The sequence below is a fragment of the Rosa chinensis genome, chromosome 6 (genome assembly GCF_002994745.2).
Source record: "Rosa chinensis cultivar Old Blush chromosome 6, RchiOBHm-V2, whole genome shotgun sequence".
NCBI lineage: Eukaryota > Viridiplantae > Streptophyta > Magnoliopsida > Rosales > Rosaceae > Rosa > Rosa chinensis.
The window spans coordinates 24,904,225-24,926,440 of NC_037093.1; the positions used below are offsets into that span (position 1 = coordinate 24,904,225).

General features: G+C 35.5%; 1 protein-coding gene, 3 long non-coding RNA genes and 2 other non-coding genes across 10 annotated transcripts; all 6 read left to right on the forward strand.

Moving 5' to 3' along the window:
* The first annotated feature begins 2,901 nt into the window (after positions 1 to 2,901).
* LOC121049694 lies at positions 2,902 to 4,511 on the forward strand. Of its 2 annotated transcripts, XR_005801082.1 has the most exons (4): positions 2,902 to 2,937; positions 3,076 to 3,123; positions 3,236 to 3,340; positions 3,870 to 4,511. It is a non-coding gene; the product is annotated as an uncharacterized LOC121049694 (long non-coding RNA). The 2 variants fall into 2 exon arrangements; XR_005801081.1 differs by lacking the exon at positions 3,870 to 4,511 and having other exon boundaries at positions 3,236 to 3,863.
* Positions 4,512 to 7,479: 2,968 nt separating this feature from the next.
* LOC112173940 lies at positions 7,480 to 8,288 on the forward strand. The gene is made up of 3 exons (XR_002925780.2): positions 7,480 to 7,557; positions 7,677 to 7,905; positions 8,231 to 8,288. It is a non-coding gene; the product is annotated as an uncharacterized LOC112173940 (long non-coding RNA).
* Positions 8,278 to 13,516, forward strand: LOC121048974. 4 transcript variants are annotated; one of them, XR_005801388.1, is made up of 10 exons: positions 8,280 to 8,339; positions 9,013 to 9,474; positions 9,597 to 9,705; positions 10,707 to 10,771; positions 11,414 to 11,524; positions 11,805 to 12,103; positions 12,204 to 12,268; positions 12,371 to 12,500; positions 12,613 to 12,784; positions 13,255 to 13,516. It is a non-coding gene; the product is annotated as an uncharacterized LOC121048974 (long non-coding RNA). The 4 variants fall into 4 exon arrangements; XR_005801386.1 differs by having other exon boundaries at positions 8,278 to 8,339; positions 9,219 to 9,474; positions 12,371 to 12,784; XR_005801385.1 differs by having other exon boundaries at positions 12,371 to 12,784.
* Positions 9,786 to 9,867, forward strand: LOC112174942. The gene has a single exon (XR_002926252.1). It is a non-coding gene; the product is annotated as a small nucleolar RNA U31b (small nucleolar RNA).
* LOC112174890 lies at positions 10,034 to 10,110 on the forward strand. Its single transcript, XR_002926202.1, has one exon. It is a non-coding gene; the product is annotated as a small nucleolar RNA Z195/SNORD33/SNORD32 family (small nucleolar RNA).
* A 4,311-nt stretch (positions 13,517 to 17,827) lies between the features above and the next one.
* Positions 17,828 to 20,674, forward strand: LOC112171109. Its single transcript, XM_040508498.1, has 2 exons — positions 17,828 to 18,901; positions 19,805 to 20,674. Exons 1-2 carry the CDS (start codon positions 17,828 to 17,830, stop codon positions 20,543 to 20,545), a joined length of 1,815 nt encoding a protein of 604 aa, XP_040364432.1. The 3' UTR covers positions 20,546 to 20,674.
* Positions 20,675 to 22,216: the final 1,542 nt, after the last annotated feature.

The window sequence follows — 22,216 nt, forward strand, 5'->3', positions numbered from 1 at the left end:
CTTTTGCATGGCCAAAGTAAATAACCAAGGCCAATGGCCAAAAAGAATAAAACGCTGTTTATCAGATTCAAAGGGAAATGGAGGCAATTCCATGTCTCATGCTAAAAATGAATCTTCACCTCAATGAAAGAATCGAGGCGGCCAGGGCTCGAGGAAATATTCGAGGCAAGATTCGAAATAGCCAGAGAAGAGAAATTTCCTCTTAGGACGAGTGTCCAAAGAGAAAATTTGGGGTCATTGTGGGAGTGGTCAACTTTTGTTGGGCCCTCAATTAAGGCGATTAATTCCGTAGTTAGTATAGCGTTAAATTTCAGTCATGAATGCGGCGATTATTACGATAATAACGACGCGCAATGATTACGGTTATGAATGCGTGATGAATGACCTTCGTAAATGAGTCATGATTAATCGTCGTCAATGCAGCAATGATTATCATCATAAGTGTGAAAGTAGATGCGACCATAAAAGAGGGAGTAATGGCGGCTTGTTCTCCAAGTAAGTCATCGCCTATATAAAGGACGCAATGTCAAGGTAAACCATCCCATTTTGATTCCTCTTACTAGACTCGACTAAGAAATGTACTGACTTAGGCGTCGGAGGGTTTTCTGCAGGTTCCCCCCTCCTCTTCGAACCGACAGTCAAACTTCTGAGTCAACGCCCCAATAAAACTTCTCGATTATTCCCGGTCAGCTCCCGCTCCAGTCCGCATTCATTGGTGAGTCAAAATCCTCTACGGAAAGAATCGAGGCGGCCAGGGCCCGAGGAAAGATTCAGGGCAGCCAGGGCTCGAGGTAAGATTTGACGCAGCAAGGGATCTGGAAATTTACTCTTAGGACGAATATCCAAAGATAAAATTTGGGGGCATTGTGGGAGTGGTCAACTGTTTTTGGACCCCTCATTATGGCAGTTAACTCGGTCATTATTTTGACGGTAAATATCGGTCATGAAGGCGACAAAGATTACGGCCTGAAGTACTGTAATAAACGCGCAATGATTATAATTATAAGTGCGTAATGAATTACCGTCGTAAATGTTCAATGAATGACGGTCGTGAGTACCCAATGATTAACCGTTATTAGTGCAGCAATAATTGTCATCATAAATGCGTAAATAAATGCAGTCATAAAAGCAGAAATAATGACAGTTTGTCCCCCAAGCAAGTCATCGCCTATATAAAGGAGGCTTGTCGTCCAAGTAATCCATCCAATTCTGATTCCTCTTACTAGACTCGACTAAGAAACGTACTGATTTAGACATTGGAGGGTTTTCTGCAGGTACCCCGCTCCTCTTCGAGCCGACGGTCAAACTTCCGAGTCAACACCCCAAGAAAACTTCTCGATTGTTCCCAGTCAGCTCTTGCTTCTGTCCGCATTCATTGATGAGTCAAAATCCTCTACGGAATTTTTCGTCACCAACAAATGGTTAAACGTTTACCGATTTGGCTAAGTTTTTGTAGGATTCATATATGTTTATATAACTAGAGAATGAATGGTTCAGATCATGAAACTACATGCTAAAAAAAAAAAATCCTCACCTTTCAAGTTTGAGAAGGTCTTCTCGATCTAGATCCTCCCTCCCTCTATATATATATAAGATGTGTGTGTGTGTGCGCGCGTTTTTATTTTATTATTTGTCATTTTAAGGGATCGCTTGTGAGACTCACTTTTTGATCGGCAAATCGGTTATTCAGTCACTAATACAAATTTTCAGCCAAATTGAAAACTCATTAAAGAACTAAATTAAATCAAATCAATGAACGAATAAATTTGTTCAAACTAAATCATTCATGTTCATAATGATTAAATTATAATTATGAAGACATTAATTTTTTCCGATTTGGTTATAAATTTGTATAAATGATCTACTCATGGAGGTTTAATTAAAAGTCAAGTGTGTCCCACAAGTCATCTCTTAAAATAACCAAAAATAAGGATTCTTTAGTGGGTGAGCTCTCTCATATTATATATATCAGGCATTTCTAGCTAGTTAGGGATACCTTTTTTTTTTTTTTTTTTTTTTTGCTATTTTAAGAGTCTTTTGCTTGATCCACTTTTTTACCACATATCGGCATCTTAACCATTCCGTTTTTAGTCTATCAATTATAAAGCAACATGACGTACACCCGAATTAAGAAGCAAAAATTTGTTGAATCTGGACCATGATTTGGGGGAGATCGACCCATCTAATCTTGCATGATGAAGCATCGTGCAAGGCAACGATTCTGAGATCTCTCTTCTTTATGTTATTAGTTCTATGATCTGTATTTTTTTTTGTTTTGTTTTAATACATATGTGAAATTGCTTAAGTAATATTCTTTTTGATGTGCTCTATAATTAATAATGGAAAATTATATATAACTTTTAGCATTAATTATTCACCTTTTCGATAAAGAAGAAGAAAGAAAATAACCATGCCAGATCGCTGAAGTAGAGAAAAGAAATATATGTGTAGGCTAGAATTTCTGCACTTTTAATCAGTAGCTAGCTAATGTAAAAGGTTGACTTATTTTTACTAGAGGGACGGGCATATATCTTTGACCTACCTGTTCATAAAATTATACATCTCTACTACTATAAAGCCAAGCGATCCTTTTGTGTCAAAGGCTTCACCAAAAATAAGAATGCCTAAAAAACCATACAAGACATAACTAGGCAATGAAAAAAGAAAATTAGTTTTGATGGGCATTATGGTAAAACCAATACTATATACCTACGGCAGACGTTTAAAAAAAGATAAAAGAAAAGAAAAACTGCCATAGCAACCATACGCACGAACTTTTTCACGAACGAAGACTTTGGACATCGTGGGAGATGATTCGGGAAAAGATGGATTCAACTGTCAGATACAAATTATATAAAAGGAGATTGAAACCCAATAAGACTGAAAAGAGGCATATTCAAACCTAGAAGAAGAAAGAGGAGGAGAGTACAATTACCGGTAGGCCGCGCCTTTACTGCTAATAGTTGGTTCATTATTTGTTTGCCAGTTTGGATTAGGGATTTCTTCGGTTGAAACTTGACCTTTTCACTATTTGAATTTGGTCTTTATATAGTAATTGATTGTTTTTTGGTGAAGATACGTAGGGAGGTTATTTGTTTGTTCAAATGGAAGAGTGAACAATAGGTATCCCTTAATCTTGGTTCCATATATGTATTCATATTTGTACTGTTGTAGTTTTCTCTTTTCTCCTCTGTTTAATTGACCTTGGTTTTCCCCAATTGCTTTTTGGTTTCAGCATTTGCGTTTTTTTTCTTCCCTTCATGTCTCCAGAGTTTGAAAATATGCATCTCATAATGGTGGTGAACTTCAACAGACCTGTACTGCCCATGCTATGATTGTGGTATGAACAAGACAGTAGTAAGCTGTAATTGTTCTCGACTATTAATTCTCTCAAGTTGGTTGGTTCTGGCAGTTTCCAATTTATTAAATCTGAGGGGTAACAAGCTAGGAACCTCTATGACTTTTATTTCCATTTCCCATCAAGCGTCACTATTCCTTTGGAATTTAATGAGTTCAGCATACGTATAGGTATATGTCATGCACCTCCATTTTCTCTTTCCAATCAGCAATTTGATTAGGTGTAAGGACTATTCTTTCAAGGTTTCCATGTAAGGTTCTAGAGTTCTTCCTGTTTGTTTGTCTTTTTTTTTAGGGACAATGGTAATTTTTTCTAGGCTTTATATATGTTTGTTATTTGAATATTCAAATCTTTGTAACTCATGCTTTTGGATAATTTTGGTATCATGTTAAACAACAAGTCTTATAGATTTTTCCAAAGCATGTTCAGCAGTTTATGCAAAAGTATTTTCTGTTTTGTTTTCCATTCCAACAAATTTGGTAATGCAATTGTATTGTTCATGAAAATGCAGCAGTTTGCCTTTCACAATTTCAGTGCAAATGGGGAAGAGATAGATCAGAAAACAAACACCAGACTTGAGCTATATATGGAGAGGCACTAAATATCTCAATTTGATTGAAAGGTATTTTACTTGCTGTTAGCTATTAAGTTTTGTTTATGTCAATAGTTGCTGCAAATTTCAGTCTTTTATTTTTTTGCAGCTCATCTGTATTTTAATTACTAACAGCCAAACATAATATATAGGCATTGGAGATCAAGCCTTTGCATTTGAAGGTATTTAAATTTTATTATATTTCTGTATGTTGTGAATATAGAACTGATAGAAGTATCGTGAGTTTATCTTTTTGTTCTTTTTTTTTTTTACTGATTTTGTTAATAATGACAATAGGAGTAATGAACTTAATTTGTGTTGTTTTTGTAAGAGATCATGTTTTTATGTAGTTGACTTCTTGATAGATCTATGGTGCTGCAGAATGATTTGGCTTTAAAGTCTACGAGCTGTATGGAGTATGGAAAACTATAGTTTGGTTTAATACAAAGGCCATATGATATATTACATTTGGAGATTTTGTAAAGTACACTGCAACTTCAAAGTTTTGATTTGTTCTGTACTTTGATATAGTTGACAATGGCCAAGGCGCCTAAAGATGTAGTTGACAACGGTTCATGTTGGACTTTAGCAAATTAAGTTCATGTATTTGTTCAAAATTTATCATAAAGTGTCTTAATATATATGCTTCCCTTCTAAACAAATGTTTAAGAAGTAAATGGAAATATAGATCATCCATAGAAGTACCAAAAGTATCTAGAGTTGTAACTATATAATTGATGTGCGAGGACTGAATAAGAATTAGAGACCTTTAGTACACGTATATGATATATGTACATACCAGTAAGCGTTCAAAGTAAACTGGTACATGATCTGACACCAATAAAATAAGAAAAAGAATTTCCAAAAGAAAATCCTTATAATATCGTCTCTATGTGCAATTATTTTTAGGGCTAAATATTGACTACTACCCTGTAGTTTGGGTCTAAAATTAATTCAGTCCCTAAACTTCTAATTTCATCAAGAACACCCTTGCACTTTCAATTTTGATCTAATAGGTCCAATTTGTTAGTTTTCCAACAATTGAGTCATTTAATTTGTTAACGTGACTCATATATTGACTATGTTTTGTGATAAGGTGTTGAGGTGGCCTACATAGTAAATTTTGGAGTGAGTCCCACTATTAGAAATCTATCAAATAAATAGTTTTTCAATAAATAATCCAACTATAACTTGAACTCATAACAGAATATTAATAAATTGGACCTATTAGATCAAAATTGAAAGTACAGGGGTGTTTTTTATGAAATTAGAAGTTCATGGACTGAATTGATTTTGGACCTAAACCACAGGGTAATAACCAATATTTAGCCCTTATTTTTATTTTTATTTCTTTCGGTCTCTATCCCAGATATGCGTGTCTTCTGTTAAAAAAAAAATTATGTTTAAGAAAAAAAGAAAAAAAAATGAGACAAATTGCACGAGGTCTGAATGGTGCAAGCCAGTTTAGTAAATGCTTCATTTTGAAAGGATGTGAAGATTCGTCGTTTGAGACAAAATATGAGATCTATCAATAATCCAGAGTTCTTACTTCAAGTTGGTAATAGAGAACGACCGACTGTGATTGAAGACATGATACAATTACCTTCACATATGGTCATATCATGGGAAGGTGAAAAATCAATCAACCAATTGGTTAATGAAGTGTTTCCTAATTTGGATTATCATGTAAATTATGCTTCGTATATGGTTGAAAGGGCAATAATTCTCCAAAAAATGATGATGTAGATGTATTCAATGAAATGATCATAAAGTGGTTTCTGGGACCAGAGCGCATCTTATACTCTTTCAACTCTGTGGAGGATGACACGAGGAATATGTATCAACAAGAATTCTTAAATTCAATTTCACCTTATGGTATGCCACCCCATCAGTTGATGATAAAAAAAAAGGTGCCCCTGTTATGCTTTTGAGAAAAATTGACCCAAATATGGGGTTGTGCAATGGTACGAGATTGACTTGCCGTGTGGATTATATAACAACCACATTGATGCAGAGATTCTAACTAGACAATTTGTGGGAACAAGAGTCTTCTTACCAAAAATCGCTCTAAAGAGTGCCGAAAGTTCGGCACTCCCTTTTGAGATGACAAGAAAGCAATTCCCTGTAAAGTTGAGTTTTGCCCTCACTATCAACAAATCACAAGGACAGACAATACCAAATGTGGGTTTTTACCTTCCTGATCATGTATTCAATCATGGCAGTTATACGTGGCTTTATCAAGAGGAGTTTTAGAGGCTACCACCAAAGTTTTGGTCAGGAAAGGCTCTTTCGAAGGCGAGGAAGGGGTGTTCACAACAAATGTTGTGTATAAAGAGATTTTACTTCATTCTGGTTAATGCAAGTTTATAAGGTACATATTATGTTATTGTTAATTTGTAAATATAACTTTTATTTAGCTAATAAAACCCTATATTTCTATTCAAAAAAAATAAAACCCTATATTTAAATTATTTATCTATATTTTGCAGGACACCATGGGTAACATGCATGTACATCAATCAGTCCACCAGTTTGGGTGACAATAATCATTTCTACTGTTATTCATCCCTATATAAGAAGCGTTAGTTAGTTTCTGTAATTGTGTTTAGTTTGTTGTTTCTATGAGTATGGCTGCACTTTTCTAATTTTTATTTATCAATATCATATTTGTAGTCTTACTTCGTGAACGATTAAGATCGATGGTTGTTTCTTTTTCTAATTTCAATTTCTAGCAAGGATTAAGGCTTTTATGTCCCCATGACTAACTGTACGATTTCTTTTTATTATTAATAAAAAATCCTCGCACCGTTGAGGTTTTCCTAACTAGGATACGGAAACCCAACCTCAAAATAGATGCAACAAAAACATTAATCTTCAAAACATTTGTAAATAAATAGCAGCTAATTAATACTAAAACATAATAATAACTGGAAAACAAAAAAAAACACACGCTTGAGCGCAGCCCTTCCGCAAGCACATGGCGCGTGCAGGAAGGCTAGTATATTGAAAGGTGAGTTCACTGTTACTACTGTTCATCAAGGGGTCGAAAAGGCGATTTTGCCCTTACTGTTTGTGGAGAATATCAAGCTGGTTGAAAAGTTGTTTTTACCCTTGGTCTTCTCGGACAATCAACAGAAAAGACAATCTCTGGGGTAGGAGAAGATATGCTGCCAAACAGTCGGAATCAAGACAAAATGAAGGTTTGCGATGGTTCCAGACTTGCCACCCGAATCCTTGACTATATAAGCAAGATCTTCACTTCTTTTTCGTTTCCAGAACCCTCTATCAATATCAGTCTTTCTGTTCGCCGAAAGAAGAAGAGAAGAAGTTTAGTTTGGATTAATACTGGGTCGTCGTTTTTGTGGATTTTGACTTGAGTTACGGCCATGCCTTTGATTTGTGGATAAGAACTGTGACTGTTTGTTTCGGTGTAGAGAGAGAGAGAGAGAGAGAGAGAGAGAGAGAGAGAGAGAGAGAGAGAGAGAGAGAGAGAGAGAGAGAGAGAGAGAGAGAGAGAGAGAGAGAGGGAGAGAGAGAGAGAGAGAGAAACTGTGAAAGGAGAAGAGGAGTAATCGATCTGGATTTGTTTAATCAATACCTATCACAGGTTGGTAAGATTCTAATTGCATACAGTCAGTACAACATGATAAAGATTAATCTTTTTGTTAAATACCTATGATGATTTATTTTCACTGATTTGTACTTGTATTTTTGTTTTTTGAACAGCTCCCAAATTGAAATTCCACTGATAGTCTGAGAGAGGAAGATTTGACTAAAATCAAATAGAAAAGGCTTCGTCTGTGAACATACTTCTTTTCTTATTTCTTTTTCTTTCTTTAGCTATCCTTTGATTTTAATGAAATTTACAGGAACTTACTGATTCGGCGAAGCACAAGAGAACGGCTTTGAGTCTGAGTTTATTTCAGGGTCTTTACTGACAGAGGTTGCTCTCTAGGTCAGTCAAGTAATTAAATCTATGTTTTAGTTGAATTTCTGATCTTCTTTCTAAGTGCGAATGAATTTCCTTTCTAACATTCAATCATTTTCAAAGACAAGTTTTTCTTTTCTTTGTTTCTGGTATGTCTAAATGAATACTTTCTAATATTTTCCATGAACTTGCATTGATGATTATTTGAAGAAAAAAAGAACAAGGTGACAAAGTTGTAGTAAGTAATTTAAGTCTCTGTTTTGATTCTATTATTTTTATTAATTTGATAGTTTGATTTGTTATTATATGCTCCGATTCATAATTTTCAGATTTTGTTGTTCGTCTGATACAGAGAAAGAAAGGAGACGAAACAAAGAGAGAGGGAGAAGAGAACGGGGAATAAGGAAAAGGAGGAGAAGAGAGAGGCAGAAAGTTGTTATTGAAAACAAAACAAGTGGAAGGTATTTGTGATTTTGTGTGAATTTGATTTGAAATTGTTTGTGGATCCTGTATTTGATCAGTCAAGGATTGGATGCTTCAAAATTCTATACTTGATGATAAAGAATCAGGTTTTCAATGATTTTTTTCTTTCAGAGTTGGCACATATACTGATTATGCTGTTTGTGTTGTTTGTGCATATATATTGACTTTACTTTCAACCATATGAAAACACTACTATGAAAACACTGTCATGTTCTTGATCAGTGAAACTAAAACACTATTGTGATTCAGTTGACGTTATTCTGCTTTTTTTCTTATGATATGCATGCTACGTGCTTGGTTGGTTTTGTGTGGCAGGTGTATTTTCCAGAAGTTTTTCTCATTACTTTGTTTTATAGGGTACAATAGTGAGTCTTCTGTTTATGATGCTTTGGTTTTATGAGAAGTTGCTAGGGACTAAAGAGTTGGCTTCTTAATAGATGTATTTGCAATAGTTAGTTCCAATTCAGAAGTTATTTTCTATATTTCATGGCAGCCAAATGGAAAATGCACCAAAAATCCATGACTAATAAGTATACAAATTGATTACTGTTCTTGCTGTTTTCACAACTCACAATTTGTTTTTTTATATATTCTGGTAAGGGTTGTAGAGCCTCATGTTCAAATCACCAACTGTCTCTCACTATACCCCAGATTTGAACTCCAACTTGGTATTCTGCAAAATATATGAGTCAGATCTGGAGCTTCCTTAGGCCACGACTAGAAGCCTCATTCATTAGGCCACGAGCTTCCTTGCTTCTAGAGCCAAAAAAGAACCAAACTTGGGGTTTATTTGATTTGTTACTATTAAATTATTGATGCGTAACCCAACAAGAACCCTCGCAAATTGGACTTTTCAGATGAAAGGAAAGAGACCAAAGAGCAGAGACAGAGGGAGAGAGAGAGATAAAGAAATGCGGTTTTGAACTAGACTCTGGTTTTCAGAATGATGATACGTGCAATCTGTGCTGCTGGAAAAGCTGATGTGGCAATGGAATTTTACAAGGAAATACTGGACACCGACAGAAACCTGAGGTTAGATAGAGGTTTTGCATCTGGAAGCCTCTATCAAACTTCAGTTAATTTGATTATGATGCAGCCCAATTCAAGTTTTTGGTAATTGACCCTCTCTTTCACTCTCTCGCTCACTAGGGTTTCAGATCTATTTCATCAATCTCATTCGACTATTCCATTTGGTTTATCTAACTCAGTTTCAATCTTCTGTTTCGATTTTGCAGGAGGAGGAGCTGAGTGAAAATGGCGGTTCCATTGTTGAAGAAGGCGATCGTGAAGAAGAGGGTCAAGCAGTTCAAGAGGCCCAAAAGCGACTGCAAGATCTGCGTCAGGGTATTAACTTTTTTCCACCATTATCACCCTGTTGTATTTGTTTAGCTTGCAATTTGTAAAGTTGAATTTGGTTTTTGAGTGAAAATGATGATAGTGATTGTAGCCCCCGTCTTATTTGCATCCAAGAGATGCAAGGTGGTGAATGACTATCTGATCTCATTCATGTAGAAATTGATAGAAAGTTTTGATAGGGTAAATCAGTGATTGTCTTTCTGATCTGGTTTTATAATTGTAATTTTGTTTTGTTTGTCTGGGGTACTCAATATGTGCTCTACTTTCCAGTGTCGTTTCTTTTGTTGAAAATGTCAAATTTTTTTGGGGGTATGCAACAAGAAGTGATGATTTGTACCCATCATTTCTGCTGTTGAATGATGAATATTTACATGCACTACCATCTGATCTACGTTGCATTCCCTTTTTACTTCTGGATAACTCTTAATACCCGTGCTTGCTTGCATCTTGAGATGCAGCGGCACAGTTGGGCAAATAGTTGATCAAATTTCAATTTCGTCTCTTTTTTGCTTAATTTTTAACAGTCTTCCTGCAATCTGTGATGCAAACTTTAACCTAATGCCTGTGGTTTTTAATTGTACTTGCTGCTTTATAGTCAAAGCGTTTCTCACATATCCATAGCGCTGAAATTTTCTGACTGAAATTCTTTTTGTCTCAATTTTGTCTGCTTCGATCTTTATTGAATTTTATGTTCTCATTGAGTTTGAACTGATATTAGTTTTCACTAATTTGTATGCTATATATATAACTCTATTATCAGTTATTTGAATTATTCACTTTTCATTTGGAGAAGAAAGCAGTAAGTTTAGGTGATGTGTACAAAAATAAAATCCATTTTAAAATTTCCAGATTGTTATTACACTGATCAAATCGAAATTCTCTATACACGACCTCATTTATGTACCCAAAATAGTATTACTTGGAAATGAAATTTTGGTGGAAATGAAATTTTGGTATGGGAATCAGTAATTTTGATTCAGATCTTACAGTTTTGCAGTTTTCTAAGGTTGAATTGCTCCCAAAAGGCTTGGAGATCTGGTTTCTTTCACAGAAGGTATGACCTCCGTCAACAAAATCAGTTGCTCTGTTTCTACTTTCCTTCAGTTCAACATTGGATGTAAAATCCTCCTCCGAACTCAACCATGCTCTATTTTCACCAGTTTTGGATCCACAACTTCTTATGCTATTTCTCTCAATCTTATAAATACTTTCCTTTCTTTATTTGTTTCTCTTACTGTTGCCTACATTTGGACTTTGTGCTTTATTCATTTAACTCCTAAACTAAGAGATATCATTTGTGTTTATCTACTGGATGTGTTTAGACATTTGTGTTTGCTCTGTTTGTGTCAATTTGTTGATTGGATGGAAGGTTTAATTGCCCATGGTATCTAATGTCCAGGCTTTATTTGTAGCTGGCCATTTTGTTTACAGGGCATACATAGAATCTATACAAGTCCTTCGACACAGAGTTCTCAACAACTTTCTGTTACTTTAACCCTGGATATAGAAGTGCCCATTTGAGTTCTTTGTCTGATCAAAAGTAAAACTTGGTGTGTTTAGATCAATTTGCATTTGAGTATCCAACAGTTATCACGAGTAATGTATCCCCTCAATATAATGTGATTGGATTTTTATTGTTAGATGTTTTCATATCATTGGTTCCTATGCTTAATCATTCTGCATTTTCATGTTGCAGGGCAATTGATTCCCTTTCTTCAAAACAACTGAAATCTAGGGAAATGCTTGAATATTTTTACATAACTGTTTATTCTCACTGAATTCAGAAGAAGAGGCAGAGAATAGAAAGGTATAATTCAATTTATAGAACCAAATAATCACTCTTTCTTATTGCAGTAGTATAGACTTGACAATATATCTGTAAAGGCATAAGCCAAGACTCGGAATGAATACACATGCATAAATAAAAGTTTAAAAATAGTTCGTGTAGATGTCTCTGATTAGGAACTATTTATGTTCCTTACATGATAATTTAACTAAAATATATGCGATAGGTGAGGTGAAAGTAGAGCTGAAAGCTTATACCTATTTTATAGCATGAAAATTACCTTGCTTTTATCTTCTTTCAGAAGCACAATCTGATACAGTGCTTGACAGTCAATCTATTAGTGGCAGAGGGGCTCAAATGCCTGTGGGTCGAATGTTCAGTCTTTTCAGTAATCATAACTTGAATTTTTTTTCCCGTCTCTATTTCATTTTGCTTTCCTTACTACAATATATGCTGCAACTTTGTAAATACACCCCTTTCGGGTTTGTCTTTCAGAGCTTTTGTGGCAACCTAGAATGTAGCACGGAAATCTCCCCATAGTGGCCTTAATCTGGACGATATTCATCAGGTTAATTATCCATCAAACGTATCTGTCTTGGGGTATGGTTTCTCTTCTCTTATTTTTCGTCTTCTCCTCTGATTTTCTTCAGGTTAATAATTCATCTTTCCTAATTCCTTTTGAATTTTGATTTTTTGTAAGCTGATTTCGATAAGATTGGACAAGGTGGTTTTGGGGTTGTTTACTATTCCAAGCTGACAAGCGAGGTTTGTTTCCTTTACTATTTTTTTTCTTGCTGAGTTTTTCCTTATCGTTGTGAAAACGTAGCAGATGTAATATGGTGCTTATGCAATGTAATGTTTTTGCAGGATAATACTAAAATTGTGACAGCTTCTGGTGATCAAACTGTAAGCGTCCACTTTGAGAGAAGTTCAGAAAAGTTGAAATTGACTAATCAGGATTAAGAACTTTGTTAGTAGCACATGAATGAGGGAAAATGTAATGAAATCTGGTAGGAGGAAAGTTGTAGATAAGTAATTCTGCCTCATATTGCAGTTGGTTTAGTTTCTAAGTGATTGTGTTGTTTCTTTGGTTTTTGTGTTTTCTCCAGGTTAAGTTATGGGATATCAGGAAAAGAAATGTACTGCAGTTCTAACGGGCAATATAGTTATTCTATTTGTTACTAGGTGGAGTTCTGTTTTGAGCCTAATGGTGTTGTTCCTGTTTGTTTATGCAGATTCTGTATGCAAGCAGGTCTGCCATTACCCTGATCCTGTAACAAGGTAAACAAAATCTATTGACCTATTGAAAGATGGAAAAGATCATTTGGTTAAAGCTTTCATTTCAAAACCACATTATTTTGAATCTCTAATATAGTTTGGTTCACTATTTACGTGAAAGTGCATGGGTCAGTATTCTATGAGGAATTAGATAACAAAAAGCTTTATTGATTAGCTATTTCTTATTCCACTTTATGCTATTCTGATTTGCGCAAATTTTTAGGGTCGCAAGTTTGAATGAATTCTGTAGTTACTATACTAGAGAAGCATGGAGCTTGAAGAATGGTTTGGGTTGCTTTACTTGGGACTTTTTAGACGTTTTTGTCATGCCAATTGAAGCTCCTTACTACATTAAAAAAAAAAAGATGAAGATCCTCTGACCCTTTGTATTGTGTATAACAGTCTTTCGACATAAGTTCAATATAAATTTCATTTGCTTCTCTTTCTAAATCTGTTTGTTCTTTTCTTTTCAGTTTTAACGTTGCACCAGACTTGATGAATCAAGCAAAAGATTATTTGAACAAAACTATGTCCGTTATATTGTTAGTTAGGGCGAGTGTTTTAGAATATGGGTAAAAAAAATGCATCTTCTAATGTTCCAATTATGTTTATTTGACCCAAAAGTTGTGGTTGCACAGTTGTGTGCAGTCCCGCTTTAAGCTTGCATATCCTTTGAATGCCGATTTAGGATGACCTGCTTTTGGAGTGTTGATTTATATGATTCTGTGTTCGTCCTATCTCTGTTTCTTTGTTTGTACATTTTGAATGAGAACCTCTCTTATCTGCTGCAAAGGAGATAATGTGTGCTGCACATTGATTTGCGATAGTAATTACAAGGAATTTCTAATCTTGAGCTCTTTAAATTGAATGAAATCTTCAAAAGTGAAGCATTACTTTTGACAACAAATATTGGTCAAGAAAAGTTAACGTTGGATTTATTCAAAAAATAAAAGAAGTTAACGTTGGATTAGAAGTGCTGCGGCAAGCAAACAAACCCGCAGCATGGTGCGGGCTATACTGCTAGCATGTATAAAAGAAGTTAACGTTGGATTAGAACTGTTACTACTGTTCTTCAAGGGGTGGAGAAGACGATTTCGTCCCTGCTTTTCTGTTATATTGCAGGAGTGAGTGCTGTTTGAGATGATGGCATCTGGGTCTTTTTACAGGAATTGACGCGTTTGCCCTTGGGTTGCTGTTATAATTTCAGGTTTGTACTGCTTGCTGAGACGATGTTGGCTGGGCATATGCGTCTTTAGGTATGGGAAGATGCCTTTTTTTTTTTTTTTTACGGTGTGCTTCTGGAGGTTTCTTTAGAATTCCAAATTGCTCTTGCTCTCACTCGAATCAACAAATTTCTCTCAGTCTCCTCGCACAGAAATCCAAAACCAACCTGGATATACCATTTGCTTCTGGAGGTTTCTTCTTTCTTCTACAGCCAAAGAATTGACTTGCGCCGGTTTCTTCTTTCTTCTTTAGCCATATAACCAAGATTGAGAGAGTGGATTGTTGCTCCTGCAAATCATTCCTTGCTTTTGATCTGCGAATTTCTATTTGGTTCCTGCAGTCCCCTTTTTTTCCCTTTTCTCGCTCTCCTCACTGTGAACTCTTTACCTGATTTCTTCAAATCAGTGTATATGTGATTGATTTAGGAATTGGGCTCTGCTATTGCATTAAGTATCAAAACCAGGGACTCAGGTAGGTTTGATGAGTCTTTTTCGTGAAAGATTTGTTGGGTTGTTTGTGATTGTTTGGTTCACTGTTGAATCCCAAGGTTTGAGAATTTGTTTTTTTATCTGTTGTTAACGTTTGAATCCTTAAGCCACCGTCTCTTTCTTTCTTTGCTCTGCAGAAACACAGAGAGAGATGGGTTGAGACTGGTTTGCTTCCCAGAAGGAGAGTACAATGTGTGTGTATATATATATATATATATATATATATTTTTGTTTTACAGAATTTCTTCAAATTCGTTCTGAATATTTGTATGTCACTGATTTTGGTTTGGGTGATGCAGGCGTTGCTGAGATTGTTATTCATTTTGAAATTTTGGATTTTCAAAGGAGATGAGGGCAGTGTGGAAACAAATTGACTGAGGTATGTTTGGTGTTTCAGTTGTGTTAAATTATGGGTTAGACAATCATTAGAGTATTGGAGGTTGTAAACTCCTTAATCTCTATTGTTTTTTGAATTTTAACTCACTCAATACTTGGTTTTGTTGGTGATGAAGACCTGGGTGAGATTGTTTTTGATTTTGAACGAATCTATAAATAATTTTCTATAGAGTTTTCAAGGAGGAGCAACGCACTATCAAATTAAAGGGACTGAGGTATCAAGTTGTTTTTGTTTTTCTGAATTTTTGTTGCTCATACGTACTCAAAAATTTTCTCTTTAAAAGAAAACTAAATTTCAGTGACATCGAAATGATGAGTGGGTTATTAAATTTGTGTTCAATTTGGACCCAAGTCTTCTTATTGCTGCGTTTTGATTGGTTGAGTTTTGTTGTCTTTGTTTGGTTTTGGTTTTTGAAGTTGTGTCAGTGTTGGAATTCTTGGTTTTGGGTGTGAGAAAGAAAAACTGTTTGTAGGGGTTTTGATGATTTTTGGGGGTTTTTTTTTTTTGTTGGGTCAAAAAGGTGAGAATTTTAATGGCATTCTGAGATTTACTTTTACTGTTGCTAAGCCCTTTTTGAGCCGAGTTATTGACTTATTTCTGAGAACAAAGTTCTCTGCTTTCTGCTGTTTCTCCATTGTTTTTTATGCTAAGAAAGTTGACAGAGCAATCTAATATTTGTCAATTATAGAATCATTTGAGTAAAGTAGTATTGACAATCTGTTTTGGTATTCTGCTGTTACGAATTTGAGAAGTGATTTTCAAATAGATTCAGCTATATGTCCTTATATTTCTTATGATCTTTTTTCAGGGATCTGAGAAGGAGGGGATAGATTTTATCACATTCTTGGCCTGATGTAAGCTACTGCACTTTCTGTTTTTTTTTTTTTAATTGTGTTTATTCATGCGTAACCTCTTATTTAAATGGCAGCAGTTATTTAACTTTCTCATGAAAGTTAATCCCTTTTTCTTTTCTTTGGATAATAATATGGTAGTCTCCTTTCTACCCATATATTGACATATATGTGTTCAATCTCTTTCACCAAAGCGTGTTGAGTAACTAGAGTTTGTACCTAGAAGATTGGGTTCATCGTGAAAGCATGGTGAGATTTTGATTTGGTAGAATCAATAGCAACACAGTTGAAGCTGATTTTCTTCAATTTGTTATGTGTTCTTTCAGTTTTGTAGTGGTTATAATCGGCGTTTGTTTCTTTTTATTTTGTATCCAGTGTTTTGTGCTTTGTAAATTTTTAATTGGATAAGAAAATATGATCTATTGTGATTTCTGCAACGCTTACCTATTGTGATTTTGTATTTGTGCTTTTCTTTATGCATGTTTATATGGTACCTTGAAAATGAAATATGATAAGATCTGTAATGAAATTTTGGTATGGGAATTAGTAATTTTGTTTGAGACCTTATGGTTTTGCAGTTTTCTAAGGTTGAATTGCTCCCAAAAGGCTTGGAAATCTGGTTTCAATTTCTCGCAATACGCTTGGAAATCTGGTTTCTTTCACAGAAGGTATGACCTTCAGCAATATCAGTTGCTCTGTTTTTATTTTCCTCCAGTTCAATATTGCATGTTATGAGAACAAAGTCCAGATACTAATTTAGTTTGGATTGAGTTTTTTTTTCCTCAATTTTATGTATCTCTGATTTCTAGAAACTTTGAAATTGGAGACTTTTAGTCCAGTTTCAGAATCCCAGCAACCAAAAGAAGCATTAGTTTTTTCCTAACTAAATCTTAATTGGAATGGAACAACTGAACCAGGCCTTTAGCATGGTCTGTAGTCCTTTAGGCTAAAAAATTGATTGTAGACTTAACACTGGAAAGTCTGTTATTCTAATTGAAAATCCACATGGGTTTACAATATATTAGACTTATTCTACATCAAGGTTTGCACTATTTGAATTAAATGAACTCCCCTCCCGCTCCCGTTTCCCAACTAATCTGTATTAGATGAAATAGTCTGTTAATGTTAATTGTTGAAATGAAATCAGACAATCCACTGTTTTGGTGCAAAGGTATTTTGAGGTGGAATTTTGGCTAAATTTTGCAACCAATTATAATTATAGGGTTTAGATAGAACTAGGGAAAAGAGAAACTTGTGGTCAGTGTAGTGTGTATGCCTTTATGCATTGGTGATAAACATGAAATTCTGATCTTCATATACTCTGAACACTAAATGAATCAGATATTTGTATATGTCTAACTTCTGATATCAAAACTCAGTTTGATCTAAAATTTCACAAGTAAGACTTCAATCTTTTACTCTCTGTCTTTTCTAATCTAAGTACATTGCTTGCTTTAAAAAATGATCAAGTAGTTGGTCCTGTGTTTGCCAGATTGGGAGGCCACAAATATGACCATTTTGTCATGGCCATTTAACCTTTTTTTTTTTTAAGGATTATTTATTTATTTATTTTATTTTTCTTCTTCTTATAGATAGCTTACATTGAGTTTGATTTTAGTTATTTTACAATGAGTTTTGCCATTTTATAGTTTCTAACTTTTGATATCATAACTAAGTCTCCTTTATTTGTCTAAAAATCAATTGATCTAAAAATAATTTTCCATAATTTGCAGTCTTTGCAAAACCTTGGGCACTGCAATAGAGAAGAGAAGGCGGCAAATCAGTTTGATCTCCAATTTGACAAGTGAGACGCCATCAAGCTGTACTGCATCAATCAGGCTCTGAGATACAGAGGTTGGGTTGAAAACGAGTACGAAATTTCACCATCTACGGGTACTGGAGAATCTCACTGTTTTTGCTTCCTTCATTGGTCAATCCGACTAGGTAATGGTTTCCTTTCTTGATTTGGGTTCAAAATATTGGTGTTTGGTGATTTGAGTTTAGGGATTTGCTTTGTGTCCTGCAAGTATAGGAACTTTTGATGGGGAAAAAATTGGTCTTTTTTTTTTTGGGTGGTTTTGGTCGTATGAACTGGTATATTGTTCTCAGTGGTTTCTTACTGTTTATTGGTGGTTTAGGATGGGAGAGGTTGATAACCATTTTAGTATTATTTGATTTAAGCTATCGTTGTTCAGAATCAACACCTATGGTCTGCTGTGATATTTGCCAGCGTTGGGTACATTGCCATTGTGATGGGATCAGTGATGAAAAATATCAACAATATCAGTTAGATGGAAATCTCCAGTACAAATGTGCCACATGTCGTGGAGAGTGCCACCAGGTCAAGAATCATGAGGATGCTGCGAAAGAGCTTTGGAAGCGAAAAGATGAAGCTGAACGAGATTTAATTACTAGCTTAAGGGCTGCTGCAGGGTTGCCAGCCCATGAAGAAATATTTTCTATTCCTCCCTATTCTGATGATGAAGAAAATGGCCCTCCAATACAAAAGAGTGAATATGGACGTCCCTTGAAATTGTCTCTCAAAGGATTAGTTGATAAGTCACCAAAAAAGACCAAGGACAGTGGAAAGAAATCTTTAATCAGAATCCCTGCTAAGAAGAAGGAATACCAGGAAATTTCAATCAGTAATACCGAAGCAAATCAGAGTGTTCGAGGACATGGTCACCAATACCTTGGGTCGGACAAGAATGATGAGATGCATTCCTCTAAAAATGCAGAACCAGAAGTCTATTCTTCACCTCTTGCTGGAAGTGTGAGCCATACTGAAGAGATTTTCTCTGTCAGTGAGCCAAGCGTATTGAAGCACAAGTTTGTTGATGAAGTGATGTTGAATGGTGGAGATAGGACCTCCAAAGTTCGTATTAAGGGCAAGTCTCATGGTCTGGATGGTGTAGAGGACACTGGGAAGCATGCTGGCAAGTCTAAGCCTGTGAAAGAGAAGAAGCTAGTGATAAACTTTGGTGCAAAAAAGTTAAATATAACTAAATCTCCAAGTTCTGATGCTTCAACCTATCAAAGAGAACATGCTTCGGTGACCTCCAATGGTGGTGAAGATGCGAGCCAGAGGACAACAAGTACTATGGTGGGAAATAGACATGATGGTTCTGCTAATTTTGGCGATGCTAAAGGTATAAAAGGTGAAAATACAAGGACAGAATATGATTTTCTGGAAAACGGGGATTGCAGTGCACTGATCAATCCTTACTGGGCAGATATCAGAAATAACGAACCAAACACCAGATTTTGGTTACGCAGTGAAAACCTCAAGTATGAGATTAAAAACACTGCGGGGCTCTTACTCTTGAGAACCCAAAATAAAGATCATCATATTGAAAAGGATATGTTCTTTTACAAACTTTGAATAGCACTAGCTCGGCTATAAGATTCACACAAAATCTAATACAAAGTTTGTCTTCCTTCTAGAACTCCTTCACTTGAACGATCTTCAAATCTTGTTCTTCTTTCTTCACAGTCTCCCTACTGATCTCGAGAGAGTATTATGCATATGAAACTATGATCACAAACACTTATACATGGACCAAGTGTTTTGACTCTTTGTGAAGACACAAACTCAAACAAACATGCAAGACTCTATCAAAATTCTTGCCTCTATAGATGTGTGTATAGACCGTGTATATTTTCTGCTCATATAATAGACCTGCGGCAACTACTCAAAGATGATGCAAAGATTCTACCCTGTTCCCAATTAATTTGGAAAGAAACTTCCCATATATGAACTCCAACAAATCTTAAGGGAAATCAATTAGGAAGACAAGTCCTAAAAACCCTAGGGCATCAATACCACGATTTTAATACTCAGAAAAATCTTTTATAGACATAAATACATAAAACCTAAAACCTACTTTCCAAAATCGGACTCCACATAAAACTGACAGCTGACTCGGGATTGCAACACACGTTGCAATCCCATGCATATGCAGATGCAATTACCTGTGGCTCTCCGAGATCAGTAAAGGGCTTTGTCATAGTTTTGTATGGGAATGCCAATACGATATGTACAAGAATTGTACCTACAAACGGTTCAAAGGTTGCTGGAAGAGAAGGAAATATTATAAAGTTGGGAAAGCCTAGGTCAGGAGCTCCAGATCATAACCCCAAACTTGTGAAAGGTGATAGGGTTGAGGAAGTCGAAGGCATTCCTCCGGAGCAGACGCATGTTTCGTCCGGAAAAAGCATTGAAGGAGGCATGACTGCTAGTGAGCCTGGAGTTGAGATCCCCACTATGAGAAATAACAAGGTATACTCAAGGAAGCACTCAGAAAGCAGGTCTGCTGTATCTGCTCATAGGAATGATGATTCTGGCCAAACACCAGTTTCACTTTCTTCCTCCAAAGATCATAAGCCTTTGTTGAAGTTTAAGCTTAAGAAACCTAATGTTGAAAGCCAGAGTTCTTCTCAGCATGAAGAAGAAAAAAGTTCTGTTAAGGGCCAACGGTCAAAAAGAAAGAGACCATCACCGTTTATGGAGAAAACATCATTTAGTGAAAATGATGATAGGGGACCGTCGGTTGAAGATAATTTAATGGATGAGATCATGGATGCTAATTGGATATTGAAAAAGTTGGGAAAAGATGCGGTTGGAAAGCGAGTTGAAGTACAGCAGCTATCAGACAATTCATGGCACAAAGGAGTCGTTAGTGATGTTATTGAAGGCACATCACTGTTATCCGTTACTTTAGATGATGGCAAAGTCAAATCTCTGGAACTTGGAAAGCAAGGGGTTCGCTTTGTATCCCAGAAGCAGAAGAGGTCAAGAACATGAGGGGGATGTATTTTTGTTTTGTTTTTTCATTTGGAGGCTTCCTTCCCCATTTGGTCAGGTAGCTCTCCACTTACATATGTTGTAGCATTTGCCGTGGCTTGTAATTTTGCTCATTCTTCAGTCTTCACAGAGGAGGGAGGGAGTTGTTTGTTGGGTGCTCATGAGTATTCCTTGAAGAATTAATTCCATCCAACTTTGGTTAGCTACACGGCAGGCTCTCTCTCCTATGCTCCCTCATTCTCCCTCTGTATTTCAATACTGTAGTCTCAACATTAAAAAAGTTTCTGTAATAGGACCAGGAATAGGATGCTGTTTTTATATCAGGCTTGATGCATTACTATCTGTAAAAAAAAAAAAAAAAAAAAAAAAAAAAAAAAAAAAAAAAAAAAAGGTAAAGATAATCAGGAAATGTATTTAAAGTGATAGCTGCTTATTGAAATTTGTTTGGTAGAGAAGGTTGTTTTTTTTTCAAGAGTGGGTTTTCATTTTGGTTGGTCTATTGGTAAGAGAAGCAGTTTTGTGATTCAGTGGTGAATTTAATTCTTGCTTTATCATCTTTATCTTTCAGTGTTTTGTTGTTTAGTACATGGTTTAATTAGTCAGCTGCAGAATTTTCCCACATTACTTCTAAGCTTACTGTTTTACAGATATTAAGCAAATCAGCTGCAGAATCCACAAATCTAGAGAACCTACTAAACAATTCCATGAATTTCATTAGCACATATAGGAATAGCTCTGAATCTGTGATATACAGATTTCTAAATCAACTCAAGGCTTTGTGGTAGCTAGATGTAAACGATAATGAAGTCACAACAACTTCAAAATTTCATGATCATATCAACTTCTCTAACTCTTGCTACAATTCCATATTAGATTGAGAAAAATTTGTTAAATATGCATTGTGGAATTTAATGATCAACCATTTTACCTTGCAGAGATTGAGATTGGTAGAACTTTAGAATGGCAATGATGCTCTGAACCTCATCCAAGATTTTGGTCAATTTTTTGGAGGAAGCTTTAGCTTTGTTTCAGAAGAAGTGGCTGCTAAAATTTTGATCCAAAACTGTTTTATCCAGTTATCTAAAATTCTGCTCTTGAGTGAGTTTTTTCTTTCTAAATTTTGTGTATTAGTATATTAACATGTGAATGAAAATAATTTGGCTTTAAGTTTCAATTTGAATGGAGATCCTGCAGCAAAGCGTGGGCAAAATTTCTAGTTTATTTACTATACACGATTTGCTTATGTGCAGTTTTGGACTGAGCTTTAATTTAAAGCTTAATTTGGTCCGAGAGCGTGTGTGTGTGTGTGTGTGTGTGTGGGGGGGGGGGGGGGGGGGGGGTGCCCATGTCGAATGTTTGAAGTGGTTGGTCTATTCAAACCTTTGACACGACAAGATCATACTACTTTGACACAAGCAAATTCAATTCAATTTAATTTTGTGAGCTGCGTATCTTATGGTGATGACTGATGACTGAAATTTATCAGATCAACAAAATAGATGACTGAAGTTTAGAGTTGGGGGTGGTGTCTAATGTCGAATGTTTGAAGTGGTTGGTCTATTCAAACCTTTGACACGACAAGATCATACTACTTTGACACAAGCAAATTCAATTTAATTTTGTGAGCTGCGTATCTTATGGTGATGACTGATGACTGAAATTTATAAGATC